Below are 25,571 nucleotides of genomic sequence, written 5' to 3' on the forward strand. Positions count from 1 at the left end.
GGATATAAAGAAGGACTTTATCGAACAAAAGGACCATTTGTTATATAACAGGGACCCTTGTGATTGCAACCAGATGAAGATCTTCAAAGGTAAGGGATTTATTTTGTCACCATCTCTGACTTTCGCGATGCATCTGCTTGGTTGGAAAATGTTTTGAATGCTTTTGTATGCGGGGTGCTGTCCTCAGATAATCGCATGGTATGCTTTCGCCGTAAAGCCTTTTTGAAATCTGACAAAGCGGCTGGATTAACAAGATGTTAAGCTTTTAAATGATGTAAGACACTTGTATCTTCATGAATGGTTAACTTCTTTGGGATAGGGGGCAGTATTTTCACATCCGGATAAAAAACGTACCCGATTTAATCTGGTTACTACTCCTGCCCAGTAACTAGAATATGCATATAATTATTGGCTTTGGATAGAAAACACCCTAAAGTTTCTAAAACTGTTTGAATGGTGTCTGTGAGTATAACAGAACTCCTATGGCAGGCAAAAACCTGAGAAGATTTCATGCAGGAAGTGGCCTGTCTGACAAGGTGTTGTTGTTCTTGCTTCTGTTTATTAAAGAGTCAGGATCTTAGCTGTAACGTGACACTTCCTACGGCTCCAATAGGCTCTCAGAGCCCGGGAAAAACCTGAACGATGACGAGGCAGCCTCAGGCTGAAACACATAATCGCCTTTGCCAAGTGGTCTATCAGAGGACAATGGAATTAGGCGCGTGCCCCGATTCGACCCCGTGCAGTATTTTCTTTCGGCTGTTTACCTAATTGCAGATTCCCGGTCGGAATATTATCGCTTTTCTACGAGAAAAATTGCATAAAAATGGATTTTAAACAGCGGTTGACATGCTTCGAAGTACGGTAATGAAATATTTAGAAATCTTTTGTCACGAAATGCGCCGTGCGCACGACCGTTATTTACCATTGGGATAGTGTCTAGAACGCACGAACAAAACGTCGCTGTTGGAACATAACTATGGATTATTTTGGACCAAACCTACATTTGTTATTGAAGTAGAAGTCCTGGGAGTGCATTCTGACGAAGAACAGGAAAGGTAATCAAACTTTTCTAATAGTAAATCTGATTTTGGTGAGTGCTAAACTGCGTGGGTGTCTAAATAGCTAGCCCTGTGATGCCGGGCTATCTACTTAGAATATTGCAAAATGTGCTTTCACCGAAAAGCTATTTTAAAATCGGACATATCGAGTGCATAGAGGAGTAATGCTTTCTGTGAACGTTTATCGTGAGTAATTTAGTAAATTGTTAGTAAATTCGCCGGGAGTTTGCGGGGGGTATGCTAGTTCTGAACGTCACATGCTAATGTAAAAAGCTGGTTTTTGATATAAATATGAACTTGATTGAACAAAACATGCATGTATTGTATAACATAATGTCCTAGGTGTGTCATCTGATGAAGATCATCAAAGGTTAGTGCTGCATTTAGCTGTCTTCTGGGTTTTTGTGACATTATATGCTAGTTTGAAAATGGGTGTCTGATTATTTCTGGCTGGGTACTCTGCTGACATAATCTAATGTTTTGCTTTCGTTGTAAAGCCTTTTTGAAATCGGACAGTGTGGTTAGATTAACGAGAGTTGTCTTTAAATAGCTGTAAAATAGTCATATGTTTGAGAAATTGAAGTAATAGCATTTCAAAGGTTTTGAAAATCACGCCACAGGATTCAACTGGCTGTTACGTAGGTGGGACGAATTCGTCCCGCCGGTCCTAGACAGGTTAATATTACGAATGTAGTATTTTTGAATTTCCCGCTCTGCATTTTCACAGGATGTTGTCAAGGTGGGTCGCTAGCGGCACGTCTATCTCTAAAAAGATAACCAGCGGCAACGGTGAGAGACTTGTTTCTGGAAAGTTGGATTTTTATAAGTAGAAGCTTGAATTGTTTGGGCACAGACCTGGATAGTATGACAGAACTCTGCAGGCTGTCTCTGCAGTAGATTGCAACTCCTGTCACATCCTGACCAGTAATAGGGGTTATTTGTTATTGTAGTTTGGTCAGGACGTGGCAGAGGGTATTTGTTTTATGTGGTTCGGGGTGGTGGTTTGTTTAGTGGGGTATTTGATTTATGTATTCCTGAGGTTTTTGGGCACTGTTCTATGTTAGTGTATTTCTATGTTCTGTCTAGTCTTTTGTATTTCAATGTTTTGTTAAGTGGGGTTGGACTCTCAATTGGAGGCAGGTGTTTTCTAGTTGCCTCTGATTGAGAGTCCTATATATACGTATGTGTTTGTTGAGTGCTTTGTGGGAGATTGTTCTGTGTATAGCCTTGTGCCTTACCAGCCTGTGAATAGTCATTGTGTTTTCTTTGTGTACGTGTTTATTTTGGTTCTCCTTCTTGTCCGATTATAATAAAGAAGATGAGTGTACATTTCCCCGCTGCATTTTGGTCTATATCCGACTACAACCGTTACAGAATCTCCCACCAGAAAAAGACCAAGCAGCGGAGTAAGGAGCAAAGGGAATTTGATATGGACTGTCGGGAAAAGTGGACGTGGGAGGAGATTATGGCCGGAGAAGGTCCATGGAGAAAGTGGAGCGAAGACCGGGAACGCTACAGGGAAACACGACTGGCGTTTAAGCCGGAGAGGCACCCCCAATAATTTTTTGGGGGGGGGGCACACGGGTAGTTTGGCTGGGCCAGGCAGTAGACCTAAGCCAGCTCCCCGTGCTTTTTATGGGAAGCGCCGAGGTATGCGGAAGTGCGCACAGTCCGGTGCGAGTGATCCCAGCCCCTCGCAAGTGCCGTGCTAGAGTGGGCATCCAGCCTGGTAGGAGGATGCATGCGCAGCGCATCTGGTCACCGGTGCGCCTCCTAGGTCCAGGCTACCCTACGCCCGCTCTACGCATGGCAACCATCAGGCCCCTGCACAGCCCAGTTCGCCCTGTACCAGCACTCCGCTCGTACAGGGCTACTAGTTCCATCCAGCCAGGACGGGTTGTGCAGGAGGTGCGATTGAGACCGCCAGTGCTTCTCCACGGCCCGGTATATCCAGTACCAGTACCACGCACCAGGCCTCCAATACGTCAGCCCAGTCCAACTCAGCCCATTCCTGCTCCCCGCACTAGCCATGAGGTGCGTGTTCCCAAACTGGCACTTCCAGTACCAGCACCACGCATCAGGCTTCCAGTGCGTAATACCAGTTCCACTCGGCTGGTTCCTGCTTCCCGCACTAGCCCTGAGGTGCGTGTCCCCAGGCTGGTACCTCCACTACAAGTCCCACGCATCAGGCTTCCAGTGCGTCAGCCCAGCCTCGAGTGTCCGGAAACAGTGCCCTGTCCAGAGTGTCCGGAAACAGTGCCCCGTCCAGAGTATTCGGAAACAGTGCCCCGTCCAGAGTATCCGACGACAGTACCCCGTCCAGAGTATCCGACAACAGTACCCCGTCATGAGTATCCGGTAAGAGTGTTAAGCCCGGAACCGAGTGAGACGGCCTACAGTTTGGAACCAAGGGAGACGGCCCACTGTGCAGAACCGAGTGAGACGGCCTACAGTTCGGAACCAAGGGAGACGGCCCACTGTGCAGAACCGAGTGAGACGGCCCACAGTTCGGAGAGGGGTGAATGGGTCTACAGTCCGTAACCGATTGAGTCTGCCTGCGATCCGGAACCGAGTGAGTCTGCCTGCGATCCGGAACCGAGTGAGTCTGCCTGCGGTCCGGAACCGAGTGAGTCTGCCTGCGGTCCGGAACCGAGTGAGTCTGCCTGCGGTCCGGAACCGAGTGAGTCTGCCTGCGGTCCGGAACCGAGTGAGTCGCTTGCGGTCCGGAACCGAGTGAGTCTGCCTGCGGTCCGGAACCGAGTGAGTCTGCCTGCGGTCCGGAACCGAGTGAGTCTGCCTGCGGTCCGGAACCGAGCGAGTCTGACTATAACTCCGAACCGAGTGAGTCTGCCTACAGCTCGGAACCGAGTCAGTCTGCCTACGGCCCGGAACCGAGTGAGTCTGCCTGCGGTCCGGAACCAAGCGAGTATGCCTACAGTCTGGGTGGCTGTAGACCAGAACCTGAGCCACCTCCAGTATAGGTGGGTTGGGGAGGGGGGGTGTAGCACAGGTGCTGTCGTTGACGGCAGCCACCCTCCCTTCCCTCCCTTTAGTTTAGGGGATTTATGTTTGTTTTGGGGTATTTTGTTTTTTTGTGTGAGGTGCATCCGGGGTCTGCACCTTTGGGGGGGGGGTACTGTCACGTCCTGACCAGTAATAGGGGTTATTTGTTATTGTAGTTTGGTCAGGACGTGGCAGAGGGTATTTGTTTTATGTGGTTCGGGGTGGTGGTTTGTTTAGTAGGGTATTTGATTTATGTATTCCGGGGGGTTTTGGGCACTGTTCTATGTTAGTGTATTTCTATGTTCTGTTTAGTCTTTTGTATTTCTATGTTTTGTTAATTGGGGTTGGACTCTCAATTGGAGGCAGGTGTTTTCTAGTTGCCTCTGATTGAGAGTCCTATATATAGGTATGTGTTTGTTGAGTGCTTTGTGGGAGATTGTTCTGTGTATAGCCTTGTGCCTTACCAGCCTGTGATTAGTCATTGTGTTTTCTTTGTGTACGTGTTTATTTTGGTTCTCTCTTGTCCGATTATAATAAAGAAGATGAGTGTACATTTCCCCGCTGCATTTTGGTCTATATCCGACGACAACCGTTACAACTCCGCCCCCTTTGGCAGTTCTATCTTGTCGGAAAATGTTATACTTAGGGATGGAAATGTCAGGATTTTTGGTGGCCTTCCTAAGCCAGGATTCAGACACGGCTAGGACATCCGGGTTGGCAGAGTGTGCTAAGGCAGTGAATAAAACAAATTTGGGGAGGAGGCTTCTAATGTTAACATGCATGAAACCAAGGCCTTTACAGTTACAGAAGTCAACAAATGAGAGCGCCTGGGGAATGGGAGTGGAGCTAGGCACTGCAGGGCCGGGATTAACCTCTACATCACCAGAGGAACAGAGGAGGAGTAGGATAAGGGTACAGCTAAAGGCTATAAGAACTGGTTGTCTAGTGAATTCGGAACAGAGAGTAAAAGGAACAGGTTTCTGGGTGTGGAAGAATAGATTCAAGGCATAATGTACAGACAAGGGTATGGTAGGATGTGAATACAGTGGAGGTAAACCTAGGCAGTGAGTGATGATGAGAGAGGTTTTGTCTCTTGACACCATTTAAACCAGGTGAGGTCACTGCATGTGTGGGAGGTGAAACAAACGGGCTAGCTAAGGCATATTGAGCAGGGCTGGAGTCTTTACAGTGAAATAAGACAATAATCACTAACCAAAACATATTGACATTAGGGAGAGGCATGCGTAGCTGAGTGATCATAGGGACCAGTGGGAGGCTAGGCGAGCTGGAGACATGGCGATTCAGACAGCTAGCGGGCCGGGGCTAGCAGGCTAGCAGAAGGGCCTTTTTTGTGACATTATATGCTATTATGCTATTATTGGCCCATTATTTAGAAAGTATTTTTTCTTCTCTGTGATTTTACATACAAACCAGTGTATCTGCTTTGCTTCAACCTTGGTTTATAAAGACTCATTTATTATTATTATTAGGGGGGACGTCGCGGTGGAAGAAGTCTGTTGTTTGTTGCCCCCTCGGACGGTTACGTCGGCAGACCAGTCGTGTTGGATTGGCAGGGCTCCGTGTAGGCAGTAAAAGGGTCCAGGCAAAATAGGTATTGTTGCCCAAGAAATTGGCTGATGGTCCTCTTCAGCTAACAGTCAGATATGCTCTAGATAGCTAGCGGGCCACGGATGGGCCTTCAGGGAACGTCGCGACGGAGGAGCCTGTTGAAACACCTCGGGCGGATTACATCGGTAGACCAGTCGTGGTGGAATCGGCGGGGCTCCGTATCGGCAGTAAAAGGGGTCCAGGCCAATTGGCAAAATATTGGTCATCATCGAATATTGTAAGAGCATTCATTCTCTGCTTATATGCCCCCTTTATTTATCCTATGGTTTTGACTTGGTGTACAGGGATAATACTGTAAGAACGGCCCATGTTCTGAGTCCTAGCTCACTCATTAATCTCTTAATCGAAATGACAGATAGCCTCTTATCCACTTGTCGTCACCTTATGCCATAGTTTGTACATCTCAATAGTCATTAGAAACCACATTTGTTTAAGCAAGTCAGCCATATCAGCTATGTTTTTTTAAAGGCAATAAATTAGGCTGAATGAACTGTTTCGCTGCCGGACAAGGCGTAGCAGTGGTAAGGTGTTGGGACTTCTGTTGGGAGAGTTTGTGGGCACCGTTTGTCACCGTTATAGTGCAATGAATCTATTGTTTAGTGTTGTGTAGTGGCTTTGTTGGCATGGATTATTTTTTGGTTTTGCCTACCAAGATTTATATGCTAAAATCGCCACTGGTGAGAGGAATAGAGGGATACAGAAAGAAGGGCAGGGAGGAAGACTAAGAGGAGGAGAAGAAGAGTAGCGGAGGAGGACTAAGAGGAGGAGAAGAAGAGTAGCGGAGGAGGACTAAGAGGAAGAGAAGAAGAGTAGCGGAGGAGGACTAAGAGGAAGAGAAGAAGAGTAGCGGAGGAGGACTAAGAGGAAGAGAAGGAGAGTAGCGGAGGAGGACTAAGAGGAAGAGAAGAAGAGTAGCGGAGGAGGACTAAGAGGAAGAGAAGAAGAGTAGCGGAGGAGGACTAAGAGGAAGAGAAGAAGAGTAGCGGAGGAGGACTAAGAGGAAGAGAAGAAGAGTCGTGGAGGAGGACTAAGAGGAAGAGAAGAAGAGTAGCGGAGGAGGACTAAGAGGAAGAGAAGAAGAGTAGCGGAGGAGGACTAAGAGGAGGAGAAGAAGAGTAGCGGAGGAGGACTAAGAGGAAGAGAAGAAGAGTCGTGGAGGAGGACTAAGAGGAAGAGAAGAAGAGTCGTGGAGGAGGACTAAGAGGAAGAGAAGAAGAGTCGTGGAGGAGGACTAAGAGGAAGAGAAGAAGAGTAGCGGAGGAGGACTAAGAGGAGGAGAAGAAGAGCAGGGCTACCTACCTTTTCTTACCATCACGTTTGTGGCTCTTCTGCAGCACGGAGGTCCTGCGCTGGTGCTGGTTCTGCAGCTCTGCAGCCTTGGCCGTGTGCTCCTTGATCAGCTCGCTGGTCTTACGGTGGTGTTTCCTTACCAACTCCTTCATCTCTTTATACTGCTTCCTCTGCTCCCTCACAAAGCCCTTGTGCTGCTTCAACTCCTCTACTGTCTGGGCCTCCATCTCTGGAGGAAGGAGGGATGGAAAGAAGAGAGAGAAGGAGAGAGAGAGAGAGTGAGAGAGAGAGAGAGAGAGAGAGAGAGAGAGAGAGAGAGAGAGAGAGAGAGAGAGAGAGAGAGAGAGAGAGAGAGAGAGAGAGAGAGAGAGAGAGAAATATGTGTTTTGATCAATGACTTTCTTCCTGTCAGTTTTCTTCCTGTCAGCACAATTCCGTGATGTTTCAGATTGGTGTAATGCCAGTACAGATAGACAAATGACCACACGTGTTCACTTAGCTTGTTACTGAGTCTTACTCTAGTCTTACCTGTGAGAACACTGACTGACATGTTCACTTAGTTTGTTACTGAGTCTTACTCTAGTCTTACCTGTGAGAACACTCTGAATGACATCCTCAGTCTTCACTGCAGTTTTCACTGAACCTGATGAACAATATACACCTGTTAGTGCGGGTTTTGGCAGGCTATATCTGGCAACCCAAGTGGGTGGTAAATGTGTTGTGGAATGCCAAATGTAAGTTAACTGGTTGCCATATCGGAGTCACAGTCATGATAAACTACATGGCAAAAAATATGTGGACACCCCTTCAAATGAGTGGATCTGGCTATTTCAGCCACACCCGTTGCTGACAGGTGTATAAAATCGAGCACACAGCCATGCAAGCTCCATAGACAAACATTGGCAGTAGAATGGCCTTACTGCAGAGCTGAAACAACAAGTCAGTTCATCAAATTTCTGCCCTGCCCCAGCTGGTCAACTGTAAGTGCTGTTATTGTGAAGTGGAAACGTCTAGGAGCAACAATGGCTTAGCCGCGAAGTGGTAGGCCACACAAGCTCACAGAACAGAACCGCCAAGTGCTGAAGCCCGTATCGCTTAAAAATCGTCTGTCCTTGGTTACAAAAATCACTACAGAGTTCTTCAGCACAAGAACTGTTCATTGGGAGCTTCATGAAATGGGTTTCCATGGCCAAGCAGCCGCACCCAAGCCTAAGATTACCATGTGCAATGCCAAGCATCAGCTGGAGTGGTGGTCGATACAGAAATGATTTGTTGAGATTGGTGTGGAAAAACATGACTGGCCTGCACAGAGCTCTGACCTCAACCCCATCAAACAACTTTGTAATGAATTGGAACGCTGGCTGCGAGCCAGGTCTAATCGCTCAACATCAGTGCCCAACCTCACTAATGCTCCTGGCTGAATGGAAGCAAGTCCCCGCTGCAATGTTCCAACATCAAGTGGAAAGCCTTCCCAGAAGAGTGGAGGCTGTTTTCGCAGCAAAGGGGGGACCAACTCCATATTAATGCCCATGATTTTGGAATGAGATGTTCGACGAGCAGATGTCCACATACTTTTGGTCATGTAGTGTTTGTTTGTTTGTTTTTTCATCATGAAGCGCTTTGAGATTTCTATTATGAAAAGCACTATAGAAGTTTAATAAATGATTATTATTATTACTGTAAGTTCAAGTGGAGATGTGACCTCTACCTGTGGGCTGTGGCTGGTGGCTGACCAGGCTGGGGGGTTTGGAGGAGATGATGGGGGCGTGGCTGACCCCGTTCTCTGCTGGCAAGGTCACCCGGGGGTCAGGCTCCATTGGGTCATCACCAGCCGCCTCCACCTATCAATCAAATACATTGACAGCGCAACTGATACAGTGCCTTTATGAGACATTTTTTACTGGGCCTCAAAGCACTTTATTGGGTCCACACAGTACTGGTCACATTGACTTAGCACATCATCCGACTAGAGTGTAAGCGTCTGCCCAATGTACTGTACAGTTGAAGTCGGAAGTTTACATACACCTTAGCCAAATACATTTAAACTCAGTTTTTCACAATTCCTGACATTTAATCCTAGTAAAAAATCCCTGTTTAAGGTCAGTTAGGATCACCACTTTATTTTAAGAATGTGAATAATAGCAGAGAGAATGATTTCTTTCAGATTTTATTTATTTCATCACATTCCCAGTGGTTCAGAAGTTTACATACACTCAGTTAGTATTTGGTAGCATTGCCTTCAAATTGTTTAACTTGTGTCAAACGTTTTGGGTAGCCTTCCACAAGCTTCCCACAATAAGTTGGGTGAATTTTGGCCCATTTCTCCTTACAGAGCTGGTGGAACTGAGTCAGGTTTGTAGGCCTCCTTGCTCGCACACGCTTTTTCAGTTCTGCCCACAAATATTCTATAGGATTGGAGGTCAGGGCTTTGTGATGGCCACTCCAATACCTTGACTTTGTTGTCCTTAAGCCATTTTGCCACAACTTTGGAAGTATGATTGGGGTCATTGTCCATTTGGAAGACCCATTTGCGACCAAGCTTTAACTTCCTGACTGATGTCTTGAGATGTTGCTTCAATATATCCACATAATTTTCCTGCCTCATGATGCCATCTATTTTGTGAAGTGAACCAGTCCCTCCTGCAGCAAAGCACCCCCACAACATGATGCTGCCAACCGTGAACCAACCGTGCTTCACGGTTGGGATGGTGTTCTTCGGCTTGCAAGCCTTCCCCTTTTTACTCCAAACATAACGATGGTCATTATGGCCAAACAGTTCAATTTTTGTTTCATCAGACCAGAGGACATTTCTCCAAAAAGTACGATCTTTGTCCCCATGTGCAGTTGCAGACCGTAGTCTGGCTTTTTTATGGCGGTTTTGGAGCAGTGGCTTCTTCCTTGCTGAGCGGCCTTTCAGGTTATGTCGATATAGGACTCGTTTTACTGTGGATATAGATACTTTTGTACCTGTTTCCTCCAGCATCTTCACAAGGTCCTTTGCTGTTGTTCTGGGATTGATTTGCACTTTTCACACCAAAGTACATTCATCTCTAGGAGACAGAATGCGTCTCCTTCCTGAGCGGTATGACGGCTGCGTGGTCCCATGATGTTTGTACTTGCGTACTATTGTTTGTACAGATGAACGTGGTACCTTCAAGCGTTTGGTAATTGCTCCCAAGGATGAACCAGACTTGTGGAGGTCTACAAATTATTTTCTGATGTCTTGGCTGATTTCTTTTGATTTTCCCATGATGTCAAGCAAAGAGGCACTGAGTTTGAAGGTAGGCCTTGAAATACATCCACAAGTACACCTCCAATTGACTCAAATTATGTCAATTAGCCTATCAGAAGCTTCTAAAGCCATGACATCATTTTCTGGAATTTTCCAAGCTGTTTAAAGGCACAGTCAACTTAGTGTATGTAAACTTCTAGCCCACTGGAATTGTGATACAGTGAATTATCAGTGAAATAATCTGTCTGTAAACAATTGGTGGAAAAATTACTTGTGTCATGCACGAAGTAGATGTCCTAACCGACTTGCCAAAACTATAGTTTGTTAACAAGACATTTGTGGAGTGGTTGAAAAATGAGTTTTAATGACTCCAACCTAAGTGTATGTAAACTTCTGACTTCAACTGTATGTAACATTACAGCCCAACACATACATGGTTCTGCTCGGCCTATGCAATGAGATGAGAGTAGAACCATACGATTCCATGACTCTATTACAAATAAGCTACTGTACGTCAAATATACGACACCACAATCAACACACCACACACAGAGCGTACCTGCAGCCTGTTGGAAACCTTGTAGACATAGCTGTGGTACCCCACTCTCAGCATGGCTCAGATCATAGTCACACTGACAACACTCTCTAACGTTTCACTAACATTTAGCCAATGTTCTCCTTACGTTGTCTCAAAGGTCTCCTAACACTCTCTACTACTTTCTCCAAAAGCTTCCTCTAGGTTCTCCCAACGTTATCTCTAGGTTCTCTTCAACCCTGACTTGTTGTAGTACTTGGCGTGTATTTCTTTCAAATATTATTCCACTAAACCACCTGTTACTGAGTCCTCCCTCCCTGAGCTGGTCCTGTTTTCCTCTGCTCTCCTCTTCTATCTAATCAATCCAAGGGGCTTTATTGGCATGGGAAACATATGTTAACACTGCCAAAACAACTGAAGTAGATCATAAACAAAAGAGAAATAAACCATGAAAAAACTTCCAAAAGAATAAAGACATTTCAAATGTCATATTATGTATATATACAGTGTTGTAACGATGTGCAAATGGTTAAAGTACAAAAGGAACAATAAATAAACATAAATATGGGTAGTATTTACAATGGTGTTTGTTCTTCACTGGCTGCCCTTTTCTTGTGGCAACAGGTCACAAATCTTGCTGCTGTGATGGCACACTGTGGTATTTCACCCAGTAGATATGGGAGTTTATCAAAATCTGGTTTGTTTTTGAGTTCTTTGTGAATCTGTGTAATCTGAGGGACATATGTGTCTCTAATATGGTCATACATTTGGCAGGAGTTTCCACCTCATTTTGCTGGTAGTGTGCACACAGCCTTTCTCAATAGCAAGGCTATACTTACTGAGTCTGTACATAGTCAAAGCTTTCCTTAAGCTTGGGTCAGTTACAGTGGTCAGGTATTCTGCCACTGTGTACTCTCTGTTTAGGGCCAAATAGCATTCTAGTTTGCTCAGTTTTTTTGTTAATTCTTTCCAATGTGTCAAGTAATTATATTTTTGTTTTTTCATGATTTGGTTTAATCTCCCTCTGTCTCTGAACCTCCAGTGGAAAGCCCACTAACTCACTAGGCGACCGTTGCCATGGTGTCGGCATGTACAAGCTCTCCATTGACTGTCCCTGTGGGTAATAAGCTCAACCCATCCATCGTCCCTCACCTCATAACCCTCACCCCTCAGTTCCTAACCCCTGGTCAATAGCTCTAACCCAATCATCTCTTCACAAAGCGACAGGCCTCAGTTCCTAACCCCTGGTCAATAGATCTAACCCAATCATCTCTTCACAAAGCGACAGGCCTCAGTTCCTAACCCCTGGTCAATAGCTCTAACCCAAAGAGAGGACTACTGCCTGGGGAGATGCTCATTGATCTGTTACAGGTCGATTAGTGTGGGGATGACACACACACACACACACACACACACACACACACACACACACACACACACACACACACACACACACACACACACACACACACACACACACACACACCACACACACACGCACAAACACACACACACAGGCACCCACAAGCACGCACGCACGCACGCATGCAAGCACACGCACAAACACACACAGACTAACACAAAAACACACACACCTCCTTGCTGTCCTCCTCCTCTGCCCCCTCCTCCAAAGTGAGTGCTGCCAGTTGATTGGCTCTCTGCTCCTTCAGGTTGACGTAACGGATGGGATTGGACAATGCCTCGATGACATCTGAGAAAGAAATCAGAGGGAGGGGACAGAATGTATCATAGATGATGTTATGTAAGCCAGTGGAAACATCAACATGGTTAGAACTCTATGGTTAGTTTCTGTATATACCAGTATTCTGTAAGGTATGTCAACCACTGTACCTGCAAATGTATCAGGGACATAGTCCTTGACCTCTACATAGACAAACAAAGCAGGGAGGGTCAGAGCCTGGTTCTTCTCATTCCTCAGACCAATGTAGCGATAACCTGGAACACACACACATGGGTCGGCGATCAGAAGTTCAAGGACTGCTTACACAGTATCACTCAAGCAGAACAATGGACCAGAATGGTAGTCAGTCAGGCTAACAGCCTATAAGCCTCACCTGGGCGGATGGCATTCACAGGAATGATGCGATGGCCAATGAACTTCCCTCCATCTTCAAACACAGATATCCTCATCGAGGCCAGAGTGGGCAGTACCACCTGCGGAACGACAGACAGACAGACAGACACACAGACACACAAACATGTAAGAAAGGAGACACTTTGATAACGACAACCTCGTCCTCCTAGATAATGTTGACAGATTACCCTGGGAGGTCTGGATTTTTTTATTATTAAGAACTACAAATCCCATAACACTTTGCTCTATGATGTTTTAAACATTAATTTACACCCATCATTCAATAGAACAATATGTACATCTATTGGTGTGCATTCTTGAAGATCAAGGTCTCCTCCTCCCAGATAATGTTGACAGCATTACCTTCAGTGATCTTAAAGAACCACAAATCCCATAACAATCTGCGCTATGTTGTGGCTTACCTTCTTGAGGACAAAGGCCTCCTCCTCCCAGACAGGGTTGACAGCGTTGCCCTGAGACGTCTTGGTCTTAAAACCTTTCCTTCTGGTGTCCACCGGCAGACCAAACATGTCTATCTCCACATACGTCCCCACCTTCTTATCGGTCAGGAACTGGCCTGAGATGATCTGGAGAGAGATAGATGAAGATATTAAGTGTGAGCGTTGTAATGTCCGTGCACACATACACAAGCGTACACACATGCACATGCGCGCAAGCACGCATACTAATACACATGTACGCAAGCATGCACACACACACGCACCCACACACACACACAGATACACACCTTAACAGAAAATGTGTTGGCTACGATGCCATCCACAGTGCTCTCAGCGAAGGGATCAAAGTGTTTGTCTGGTCGTCTCATGAACTCTGGTTTCAGCCTGTAACCACACTTTCCATTGTACTCATACATACCCAGGTTCAACATCATGGACAGGTCTGAAGGAAAGAGAGAGAGGGAGGGGGAGAGAGAGAGAGAGAGAGGGAGGGGAGAGAGAGAGAGGGAGAGAAGGGGGTAGATTGAGGGAGAGGGGGAGAGAGATAAAAAAGGGTGAGAGAGAGGTTAAGGGAAAGAGATAGAGGGCAGAGAGAGAGAGGGATAAATATACAGAGGGAGGGAGAGAGGTAAAGGGAGAGAGGGAGGGCAGAGAGAGAGAGGGGGATGGAGATATATTCAGAAGGAGGGAGAAAGAAAGAGAGAGAGGGAGAGACAGAGAGAGGGAGAAAGAGAGGGAAAGAGAGAGAGAGGGAGGGAGAGGGAAATAGAGAGAGAGGGATATAGATACAGAGGGAGAGAGAGAATGGGGGAGAGGGAGAGAGAAAGACATAGAAAGAGGGGGGAGATAGGGGGATGGAGAAGGAGAGGGAGAGAGAGTGAGGGGAGAGGGAGATAGACACAAATCAAATGAAATGTTGTTAGTCACATGCGCCGAATACAACAGGTGTAGGACCTTACAGTGAAATGCTTATTTACGAGCCCCTAACCAACAATGGAGTTAAAGAAATCAATAAGAAATAAAAGTAACAAGTAATTAAAGAGCAGCAGTAAAATAACAATAGCGAGACTATACAGGGGGGTACCGGTACAGAGACAATGTGCGGGGGCACCGGTTAGTCGAGGTAATTGAGGTAATATGTAGGTAGAGTTATTAAAGTGACTATGCATAGATGATAACAACAGAGAGTAGCAGCGGTGTAAACGAGGGAGGGGAGGCAAATAGTCTGGATGGCCATTTGATTAGATGTTCAGGAGTCTTATGGCTTGGGGGTAGAAGCTGTTTAGAAGCCTCTTGGACCTAGACTAGGCGCTTCGGTACCGCTTGCCGTGCGGTAGCGGTACCAAAGAGGGAGGGAGGAAGAGAGGGAGAGGAAAGATAGAGGGAGGGGAGAGAGAGATGGAGGGAGATAGATACAGAGGAAGAGACAGAGATGAAAGAGAGAGGGAGGGGGAGAGAGAGAGAAGGTGGGAGAGAGAGAGAGAGAGAGCGGGAGAGAGAGTGGGATGGATTAATGGAGGGATGGAGCGAGGGAGCGGGAAAGGGAGAGGGAGATGAGAAGAAGGGAGAGAGGTGTTACAGAGATGCAGAGGTACACACAGCCCTTCCCATACTCAGGTTCAACTATGTAAACAGCTCTGAGAGATATATATCACCTTAATAACATAGTGTGTGTGTGTTGATGTAGTTCTTACCTATGGTCTGGAAGTTCAGGGCCACCAGTTGACAGCCTGCATTCCAGAAGAGCTGAGGGTTGTAGTTGGAGGAGTCTACTCTGGTGCCTTTAGGGTAGATACGACTCAGCTGCAGCTTGTTATACCTGGACACGCTCCGTTAAGGAGAGGACACCTTGGGCCTCATTTTTATCAACCATGCAATCATTTCTCACAAAATGTTGGCGTACGTGGAGATTCTAGGATTTGCGTACGCAACGACACATATGCGTGTTTTCATTGATAAATCAGAGCCATACTATATTTCTAAGCTCGTGAACGAGCGTTACAATCCAGCCTGGAAAATGCACTCCATCACCTTTTATGCTAACAAAAACACTGTCATTTGCAGTATGATTTGAAGTTGTTGGAACTGGGTCATGACAGTTTGATCACATTTCTGTAGAGGTGTGGGCAGAATGTTTTCATCTTTTTCAGTTACTTTTTTTTACTAAAAGTGCATGTCACCTATAACGAGTGCTAAACACTGCCAGCGCATTCTGTAAGATCGATTGTCTATCGAACGATTTAAAAGTAAATGCTGCCTACAGCCCACACTTCTCTGCAAAAGATGAATTGTTCTTCAATATTTTGTTTATCAATGCATGATTGTCTTTCTATCTCCTTAAACATGTTATTATGTCCAGCTCCTATTGCACAGTAATACTGTAGCCTACCCATACTGACATAGGCTACAAGTCTATTTACTATTGAGCATGTTTGGCTATTGAATGAGCAATGGATAAATAGTAGCCTAATATTTGTTGTGTAGCTGGAATAACCCAGTCAGTGGATCAATCACTAGAAGTTGAGCGTACGCATGGTCTGAGATTTGCGCGGGTACACATACTTTCCCATCAAGTTCAAAATAAAAAAAGATGAACCTATGATAAATGAGGCTCCTGGACCTAACCAGGTGATTTACAAGTTCACCTTGCTCTTGGAGTACTTCTTCACTCGAGACAGTTTCAACAAATGAAAGAATTTGAACAGACATTTGAAGTAAATATTCCACACAGAGTGGGAAGGATACTCAACAAACTCCACAGGTGACTTGGTGAGCTGCTCCAAGGCTTTGGTCTCCACAAACGATGACATCTGATAGCTCCGATTGATCTCTGGAACAACAGCAAGTGATTGAAAAATTGCATCACTTTTGGGATTGATTCTTTTTTTGCTTTAAAATGCAGCTGAATTTTAAACAGTACATCTGTGAGAACAGAACAACTCATTTGAGTTGGTGTGTATTCAAAGTGCCAAAAAATGTGGTTCACAATCGCAATAAATATTTAAGTGTGGTCTAAACAGGTGTTGAGTTGTGGTCACGAGTGATGGTCCTACTTTTGGAGGCCTCGAAGGAGTTAAATTTGACTGGCTGGACATAACTGACCAGGTTGGACATCTCCTCTGTGGCAAACGCCTCGCTGCCCGCTGTACCCTGGAGGAGGAACACACAACAGTCAGAAAGAGAATCCTCCTCTCTTCTCTCCTCCTCTCCTCTCCTCTTCTCCTCTCCTTGTTTGACTATTGAAACATAGCCCGAGAAGTAAGTGTGTTTCTGAATCTCCACTAGGGGGCAGCCTAAGAACACAATACATGTAACAAGAAACACCTGATGGTGCAGGAGAAAGAATGAAGATGTCTCGTAGGCCATGTACCTCATCCATGGACCCCTTTTTACAGTCATCATCATCATCATCCTCATCGTCACTCTCTGCCTCAACTTCACCTGAAAGACAAACGCAGGTTTAAGTTAGCTTCTCAGACTACATGCTAGTGATTACTGAAGGCTGTATGGTCAGAAAGAAAGCCCCAGGGGTTAGACTTCTGAAGGGGGTGGATGGAGCTGTAAGCAATATGGAAATAGATCCACCAAGCTTTTCAGTGGGGTTACTGTAGGGCCACTTAGGGAAAAGGGTGGAGGGAGCTAGGGATAGGGGGTATAGGAAAAGGAACTAAGGGAAGGAGCTAGAGAAAGGGAATAGGGGAAGGAAGAAACTAAGGAAGTGACTAGGTTTTAGAACTAGGGCTACTAAGGGTTGTTTTAGGACCCGGTAAAGGAGGAGGAGTGTCTGATGGGGTATTTCTATGTATTATGGATCCCCATTGGTTCCTGCCAAGGCAGTAGCTACTCTTCCTAGGGTCCAGAAAAATGAAGGCAGTTATATCCAATTAAAAACATTACATTACCTTTCATAACAGATTTCAGAACACATGAAGTGTGTGCCCTTTAGGCCCATACTCCACTACCACATATCTACAACACAAATCCATGTGTACGTGTGTGTATAGTACGTAGGTTATGTGTGTGTGCATGTGTGTGTCTATGCCTGAATGTGTGTGACTCTTCACAGTACCCGCTGTTCCATAAGGTGTATTTTTATCTGTTTTTTTAATCAAATTTAACTGCTTGCATGAGTTACTTGATGTGGAATAGAATTCCATGTACAGACCATGGGTATGGCTCGGAAAAGGCTAGAAAGACACACCTGACAACCAAATCATATTTTGCTTCAGAATTTATAAAAATTAGGTTACAGTCAGGTTCAGTTTTAAGTTTTGGCTTGTCTGTTTAAGAGTAGCTGTGTCCTTATAGTCTTTTCCATATGGCTCACCGATGGACTTCCTTCCCTGTGATCTGAGGCTGAGCCCAGCGACCTCTATTGGCTGGGAGGACTCGGTCATCTCCTGGTTGGTCGACCCTGGTGGACAGCAAACAATCAATAACCATTGTGTTATACTGTGTATGCAGTGGAGGCTGGTGTCACTTTTAAATTGGAGGATGGACTCATTGTAATGGAATGGATGGAACAGTATCAAACACAGAGGAATCCATTTCTGCCATTACAATGAGCCTGTTCCGAGATATTTCCCTTCACCAGTCTCTACGATGGACTGCTGTAGCGCAGGATGAAATGTGTCTGTGACTCTACCAGCAGGGGGCAGTGTGTACTATTATATTTTATTGTTTAACCTTTATTTAACTAGGCAAGTCATTTAAGAAATTCTTATTTTCAATGACGGCCTAGGAACAGTGGGTTAACTGGCTTGTTCAGGGGCAGAACGACAGATTTTTACCTTGTCAGCTCAGGGATTTGATCTAGCAACCTTTTGGTTACTGGCACATCGCTCTAACCACTACGCTACCTGCTGCCCCAAGTGTGGCACACGGCTGGGAGTCCCAGTAGTCGGCTGTTGATGGATGCAGGGTGATTCTGTGTGAAGGGGAATGCTAAGAGCATCGATCCTGCTGCCTGCCTCCCTGCCTGTCCTGTTCTGGTAAAGCATAGCTGTACCAGAGACACCCGGCTAGCTAGAAAACTTAACCTGACACATGCACACACACGCAAAGAAGGACACATTCATGCACAGAAGCATGCACACACACACATACACAGGCTTGTACAACTAACCTTGTGTGGACACACAATTCAATCCCATTCAAAATACAATTTTCACTAACCCTAACCCTAACCTTAACCGTAACTCAAAAACCTTAACCCTAACCCTAGCACTAGCTCCTAACCCTAACCATAAAACTAACCCTAGCTCCTAACCCTGACCCTAAACCTAATTCTAACCTTAATGCTAAATCCCCCTAAAAATAGCATTTGACCTTGTGGGGGTCAACAAGCCCCCAGTTGGTCACATTTTTATTAGTTTACTATTCTTGTAAACACGTCCGCATTCACACACACACACACACACACCACACACACACACACGCACACACACCACACACACACACACGCACGCACGCACGCACGCACACACGCACGCACGCACACACGCGCACGCACGCACGCACGCACGCACGCACGCACACACACAGTAAACTCAGCAAAAAAAATATTTGTTTAAACATAACAAGATTCAACAACTGAGACATAAACTGAACAAGTTCCACAGTCATGTGACTAACAGAAATTGAATAATGTTTCCCTGAACAAAGGGGGGGGGGCAAAATCAAAAGTAACAGTCAGTATCTGGTGTGGCCACCTGCTGCATTAAGTACTGCAGTGCATCTCCTCATCATGGACTGCACCAGATTTGCCAGTTCTTGCTGTGAGATGTTACCCTACTCTTCCACCAAGGCACCTGCAAGTTCCCAGACATTTCTGGGGGGAATGGCCCTAGCCCTCACCCTCCGATCCAACAGGTCCCAGACATGCTCAATGGGATTGAGATTCTTCGCTGGCCATGGCAGAACACTGACATTCCTGTCTTGCAGGAAATCACACACAGAACGAGCAATATGGCTGGTGGCATTGTCATGCTGGAGGGTCATGTCAGGATGAGCCTGCAGGAAGGGTACCACATGAGGGAGGAGGATGTCTTCCCTGTAACGCACAGCGTTGAGATTTCCTGCAATGACAACAAGCTCAGTCTGATGATGCTGTGACACACCGCCCCAGACCATGACGGACCCTCCACCTCCAAATCGATCCCGCTCCAGAGTACAGGCCTCGGTGTAACGCTCATTCATTCAACGATAAACGCGAATCCGACCATCACCCCTGGTGAGACAAAACCGTGACTCATCAGCGAAGAGCACTTTTTGCCAGTCCTGTCTGGTCCAGCGACGGTGGGTTTGTGCCCATAGACGACATTGTTGCCGGTGATGTCTGGTGAGGACCTGCCTTACAACAGGCCTACAAGCCCTCAGTCCAGCCTCTCTCAGCCTATTGTGGACAGTCTGAGCACTGATGGAGGGATTGTGCATTCCTGGTATAACTCGGGCTGTTGTTGTTGCCATCCTGTACTTGTCCTGTTCGGATGTACCGATCCTGTGTAGGTGTTGTAACACGTGGTCTGCCACTGCGAGGACGATCAGCTGTCCATCCTGTCTTCCTGTAGCGCTGTCTTAGGCGTCTCACAGAACGGACATTGTAATGTATTGCCCTGGCCACATCTGCAGTCCTCATGCCTCCTTGCAGCATGCCTAAGGCACGTTCACGCAGACGAGCAGGGACCCTGGGCATCTTTCTCTTGGTGTTTTTCAGAATCAGTAGAAAGGCCTCTTTAGTGTCCTAAGTTTTCATAACTGTGACCTTAATGGTAATAGCTGTAATGGTTTCCAGGTGTTTGATGCCATTCCATTTGCTCTGTTCCAGCTATTATTATGAGCCATCCTCCCCTCAGCAGCCTCCACTGATATGAGTATATGAAGTAGTCAACAACACAGCTCAGTGTTGGAGAGGGCCAGGAAAGTGATGAATGATCAACTACTGCCAGGTCTTACTATAAGATGTAGGATTTATGATTGGCAAGCAATTCTCCCACCAATATAATTCAAATAAACGTCCTCTGTCTGTCAATTGCCGACAAGGGACTTGTGTTTCTGCTGCTTCTGCTGCTTCTGTGTGTCCGTGTGTGTCCGTGTGTGTGTGTGTGTGCTCGTGTGTGTGTGTGTGTACTGTAACTTTACCTGCGCCTGGAGAAGAGGGCTCATGCACACTAGATGAGTCGCTGTAGGCATTGGAGGCCTGTTCTGACAGTTTCTTCTTGGTACTCGATGTCTTGATGTGTTTCTTCTTGTTCTTCACCAGAATCTTTCCCATCAGATCCATTGGACTGGGCAGGGGCACCCCTGTCTCCAACTAGAGACGGAGAGAGAGAGAGAAGAGACAGACAGAGAGAGACAGAGAGAGAGAGAAGAGACAGACAGAGAGACAGAGAGAGACAGAGAGAGACAGAGAGAGACAGAGAGGAGAGGAGAGAGAGAGAGAGAGAGAGAGAGAGAGACTCTTTACTTGAGAGTAACAACCAAGAAAGGTTCCTACTAATGATGATGTTGGTGGGAGTGTGTGTGTGTGTCTTAGGCAAGAGTGTCAAAACAAACTTGGTATTGTGATGATGACAGTGTGTTGGTCAGTCATAGTGTAAAAGGCTTCTTAGTGACCTGAATGAAATAAGGCCCTTACAGGCTGTGATGGCAAGCACGTGTTTAGTTTACAGCTTCAACACTTTCTACACCCCAGAATGGGGTTTCCTTTGGGGAGAGTAGGAGTGTATGCTTACAACACTCTCTCTCTCTGGAGAGCAGGCTTGAGTAGGCACAGCACTGGTTTATTCATGTGATGCCCTTCTGTTCTGTTGGATCACACTGCTGATGCCCATTGATAACGGAGTGTTACGTGCTGACCAAACCGGACGTGTGTGTGCGTCCACCATCACGCGCACGTTGATTTTGTCCACCCACACCAGAAGCGATCAGGACACGCAGGTTGAAATATCAAAACAAACTCTGAGCCAATTATATTAATTTGGGGACAGGCCAAAAAGCATTAAACATTTATGTCAATTTACCTAGTTAGCTTGCTGTTGCTAGCTAATTTGTCCTGGGATATAAACATTGGGTTGTTATTTAACCTGAAATGCACAAGGCCCTCTACTCCGACAATTATTCCACAGATAAAACGGTAAGCCAAGTTCATTTCTAGTAATCTCTCCTCCTTCCTTCAGGCTTCATTTTCTTTTTTGGACTTTATATGACGGTTGGCAACCAACTTTACAGCATTACTACAACTGACTGGAGGGAGGACCTCAGTTCATCTTTCAATCGTGGGTATATGCTCCTAAAAACCAATGAGGAGATGGGAGAGGCTGGACTTGCAGCCCGTTGAGCGTCACAAATAGAACCAATTTCTATTTTAGCGCCTGGCCACGCAGCCGCTCGCTGATGCGCACCAGCAGTGTGGGTACAATGATTGAAAAACTTGTATGTGTACATTTATTTTGCTACGCGAGCAGCGTGGTTAGCCTGTTAGAAGACACTGAGCTACATCACACAATCGCATGCAAGCGCTCGTACACATAGGTAAACACTTGCACACAGGCACGCATCGCGCACACACACACACACACACACACACACACACACACACAATTACCAACTTTCTCAGCTTTAAACAGCATCACACTTCTGAGCATCTGCCAGATCTACTTGTCTTCAGTTCTCTTTCATCCTCAAATCAGAGAACCTCTTGATCCATACACATACACGCTACTTCTCACCGATAAGCAGCTCAGCATTTCCCCTTAATGGACTGTAAAAGACATCACACTTCTTGCTTAGTCAGTACTGCTTCCTCTTGATTCAGCTCACACCAAGGCTCGAACCCAGGACCTCTGCCTTGCTAGCACGTGTCCACCATCCCGAAGCAGCTTACCAGTTGGCGCCACCGAAGTGAACAATTCTGCAGTGGTGGTGCCACCTCAGGCTAAGGAGGAAGTGTAACACATCCCTATGAGCTACAGGAGCAACAGAGGGTCATTGATCTGTGAGCAACTTTCCGGAAGCAATCATTCCATTACAACCATCTTTAGTCCCCCATGGCCATGTCCTAAAAATCCCATATTAATCACACTCAGTGGTGAATTTAGCAACAACAAAAAATTGTTGATGCATGCCAGCAAACACACTACACAACACTAAACAATAAATGAATTGCACTATAATGGTGACAAACAGTGCCCACAAACTGTTAGGGCCAACAGCAGTCCCAACACCTTACCACTGCGACACCTGGCTATCAGCGGAGCCTTGTCTGGCAGCGAAACAGTTCATTCAGCCTCATTTACTGCCTTTAAAAAAAACATTGCTGTGTGCTTGTGAGTGCATTTGTGCGTGTTTATGTGTGTGTGATTGTTGTTATGTCAGAATGGACTCTGACAAGAAGTTTCTCCACAAAGGGACAATGCAAGTTTTTGACTGGTAGCCATAGCAACTGGCTGGAAGTAGATAAGAAAAGCAGCAGTCTACAGATCACCCCGTAACACAACACGCACGCACACACATAGACACACAGCACAACCCAGTGACTACCCTCTGTGACTTATCCCCTATAGCTGACTGGTAGGGAGAGAGGACCATGTGATTGTGATTGCAGACAGATGAAAAGGGTTGGTTTGATAAAGAGCGATAGAGAGAGGAAGGGAGGGAGAAAGCTAAGAGAGAGAGAGGGGAGAGGCAGTGGAGAGCGAGAAAGAGAGAGAGGGAATGAGAGATCAAAAGAGACAGGTAAACATGTAGTTTTAGTTGACATGAGGCTGTTTAGAGGGTCACTCAGGAGTGAGGGAGAGGAGAGAGACACTACACGCACTGGTCCATGTCATAGAGGTGTGTTGAACTGTGTTTGACAGTGTGTAAACATGAGTGTATGTGCAAGCAGGGGTCTTGTGTACTTACAGGGTACTTCTCCAGAGGGTCGGTCAGTAACATGTCTCCAAATATTGACCTGCAGTACTCCGCCATCTTGGCCTGCTGCTTGGGCCTGGGAGGCAACACACACACAGCGTTACAACCATTACAATCACCTCACAATGGCCTAATGTTGGTATTTAGCAATTTTCTACTAAAGTTGATAGCGTTAGTGTGACCGGTTGGGATTTGAATCTGGGTGTCCTTGGGGAGCTAACACAAGTCTTCAGGTCTCAGCTCAGGCAAGGTTACTAAACATGCAAATGTGGCTCGCCAAGCCACCTTTGCTGCATTAGCATCTAGCTAGCTAGTGGCTTCAGAGTGGCTAGCTTTAGCAGGTAGCGAGTCACTATTGACTTAAGAGTGGCTAGTATTAGCAAAGATGGTGATAAATGAAGAAAGTTCATTCAGGCCTTTTACCATTGAAAGCAATTGTCAGTGTACTAACTGTGTGTGTCTCAGATAGACACCAATCCAATAGCAGCTGGGTCTGGTCTACTCAGAGTAGTTCATTAACTTTTATTGAACCATAAAAAAACTGCGAGAGGGGTGTCTCACTTCCTCTTCCGTCTCTGGTATTAGCATGTAGCTATTAGTTAATGCCCTGCTTTAAGAGTGGCTAACATTAGCATATAGCTAATTAGCACAATACATAAGATTGGCAAGCATGGCAGCTAAAATTGCACTACCATAATCATAGAATACAGAGGTTCAGAATCACTGTTTGAACCGACGTTAAACAAATAGGAAAAGTGTTGGAGTGTACATTTATCAAGGAAACCAAACAAAGGTAAACTCCTGAAACACACAGAGGCGTGAGAGTTGTTGACTTACGAGTCCACGTGGTTCTCAAAGGAGAGGATGACAGGGAAAGGGGAGGTCTTGAAGGCACACCCTGCTATGGCCTCAATCACTTCCTATAGACACATAGAGAAGACAGACAGGGTGTCAGCACTGGTCAATGACCAATGGGATCAAATATCAATGAATGTGATCGCTGATAAAATGTTATTTTATTTGTTGACAGATGTAAAATGGCTGGTGGTCAGGCTATCACAAAATATCTATTATGAATATTTGAAGTACAAGATTGCTATAGTGATGTGGAGAGCTGCTGGTGTAGAGCTTGTTGACTCATTGAACATCTGATAGGGATGTTTAGTAGTGTAAGACTAAGTGGTTAAGTGAATTTTGCAACCATTTATATCGATGCGAGAGGGTAAATACACTTAATAGCTTACCCTCTATCTCTCTCACACACATCCCCTTCTTTCTGTCTATCTTCCACTCATTCCCTCTCTCTCATTCCCTCTCATTCCCTCGCTCTTTCTCTCTCTCATTCCCTCTCTCTCATTCCCTCTCTCTCATTCCCTCTCTCTCATTCCCTCTCTCTATCAGTCCACTTACACATTTCTATTTCACTCTCAATCAAAGTCTCCTTCTCTTGATCTTAGGCTGTGTTTACACAGGCAGCCCAATTCTGATATTTTTTCCACTAATTGTTTTTTGGACCAATTACATCAGATATTTTCAGAGCTGATCTGATTAGTAAAAAGACCAATTAGTAAAAAAGAATATCTGAATATGTAAACTCAGCCATAGTACTCTCACTAAAGACTAAATTCCCTCTATCAATCAATCTCTTCTCCGTCTAGCTCTCTTCTTTCCTCCTCTCCTCTCCCTCTCTCCTATTGCTCTCTACAATACTAAATACCGTGCAACTCTTTCTCTCCGTCTCCCTGTTTCTCAAACCATATTTAGCTCTTTCCCTCCCTCTCCCCTTTCCTTTTCTCTCTCCCTCCCTTCCTCTCCCCTCTTTCTCAACTCTCCCTCCCTCCCTCTCCCCTCTTTCTTTCTCTCCCTCCCTCCCTCCCTCCCTCACTCCCTCCCTCTCCCCTCTTTCTTTCTCTCTCTCCCTTCCTCTCCCCTCTTTCCTTCTTTCTCTCTCTCTCCCTCCCTCTCCCCTCTTCTCTCTCCCTCCCTCTCCCCTTCTCTCTCTCTCCCTCCCTCTCCCCTCTTTCCTTCTCTCTTTCCCCCTTCTCCCTATTTTCTCCCTCCTCCTCCATGCCCATTGTCTCGCTTCCACTCACCCTTTCTCCATCCCTCTCCATCTCCCTCTCCCTCCATCTCTCTCTGGTTCCAGACAGTTTACCTTGAAGGCGATTTCAGTTGTCATGGTGAATCCGTGTGTGATGACAGGTTCTTCTTCGGTGGTGCGTCCCTTCCAGCAGTCCAGCTCGATACAGCGACAACCTGACAGGAGGACCTGCCGGTACATCTCTACTGACGAGTTACCTGCCAGCTGGCCCGCTACACACACACACACACACACACACACACACACACACACACA

General features: G+C 46.0%; 1 protein-coding gene across 1 annotated transcript in view; it reads right to left on the reverse strand.

The window, feature by feature from the left end:
• The window catches only part of LOC115199598 (1-phosphatidylinositol 4,5-bisphosphate phosphodiesterase beta-1-like), a gene marked incomplete at its 5' end in the record, with an annotated part of 78,837 nt that overhangs the window by 34,050 nt on the left and 19,216 nt on the right, over nucleotides 1-25,571 (reverse strand). The window contains 17 exons of the mRNA XM_029762299.1: nucleotides 6,990-7,209; nucleotides 7,570-7,623; nucleotides 8,689-8,821; nucleotides 12,343-12,458; nucleotides 12,599-12,703; nucleotides 12,823-12,922; nucleotides 13,265-13,429; nucleotides 13,591-13,745; nucleotides 14,998-15,122; nucleotides 16,049-16,133; nucleotides 16,357-16,453; nucleotides 16,674-16,744; nucleotides 17,631-17,717; nucleotides 20,444-20,615; nucleotides 23,207-23,291; nucleotides 24,053-24,135; nucleotides 25,371-25,528. Coding sequence (XP_029618159.1) covers nucleotides 6,990-7,209; nucleotides 7,570-7,623; nucleotides 8,689-8,821; nucleotides 12,343-12,458; nucleotides 12,599-12,703; nucleotides 12,823-12,922; nucleotides 13,265-13,429; nucleotides 13,591-13,745; nucleotides 14,998-15,122; nucleotides 16,049-16,133; nucleotides 16,357-16,453; nucleotides 16,674-16,744; nucleotides 17,631-17,717; nucleotides 20,444-20,615; nucleotides 23,207-23,291; nucleotides 24,053-24,135; nucleotides 25,371-25,528 — 2,011 coding nt within the window. The remainder of the gene's footprint in view (nucleotides 1-6,989; nucleotides 7,210-7,569; nucleotides 7,624-8,688; nucleotides 8,822-12,342; nucleotides 12,459-12,598; nucleotides 12,704-12,822; nucleotides 12,923-13,264; nucleotides 13,430-13,590; nucleotides 13,746-14,997; nucleotides 15,123-16,048; nucleotides 16,134-16,356; nucleotides 16,454-16,673; nucleotides 16,745-17,630; nucleotides 17,718-20,443; nucleotides 20,616-23,206; nucleotides 23,292-24,052; nucleotides 24,136-25,370; nucleotides 25,529-25,571) is intronic.

This window comes from Salmo trutta, chromosome 1, assembly GCF_901001165.1.
Source record: "Salmo trutta chromosome 1, fSalTru1.1, whole genome shotgun sequence".
Taxonomy (NCBI): Eukaryota; Metazoa; Chordata; class Actinopteri; order Salmoniformes; family Salmonidae; genus Salmo; species Salmo trutta.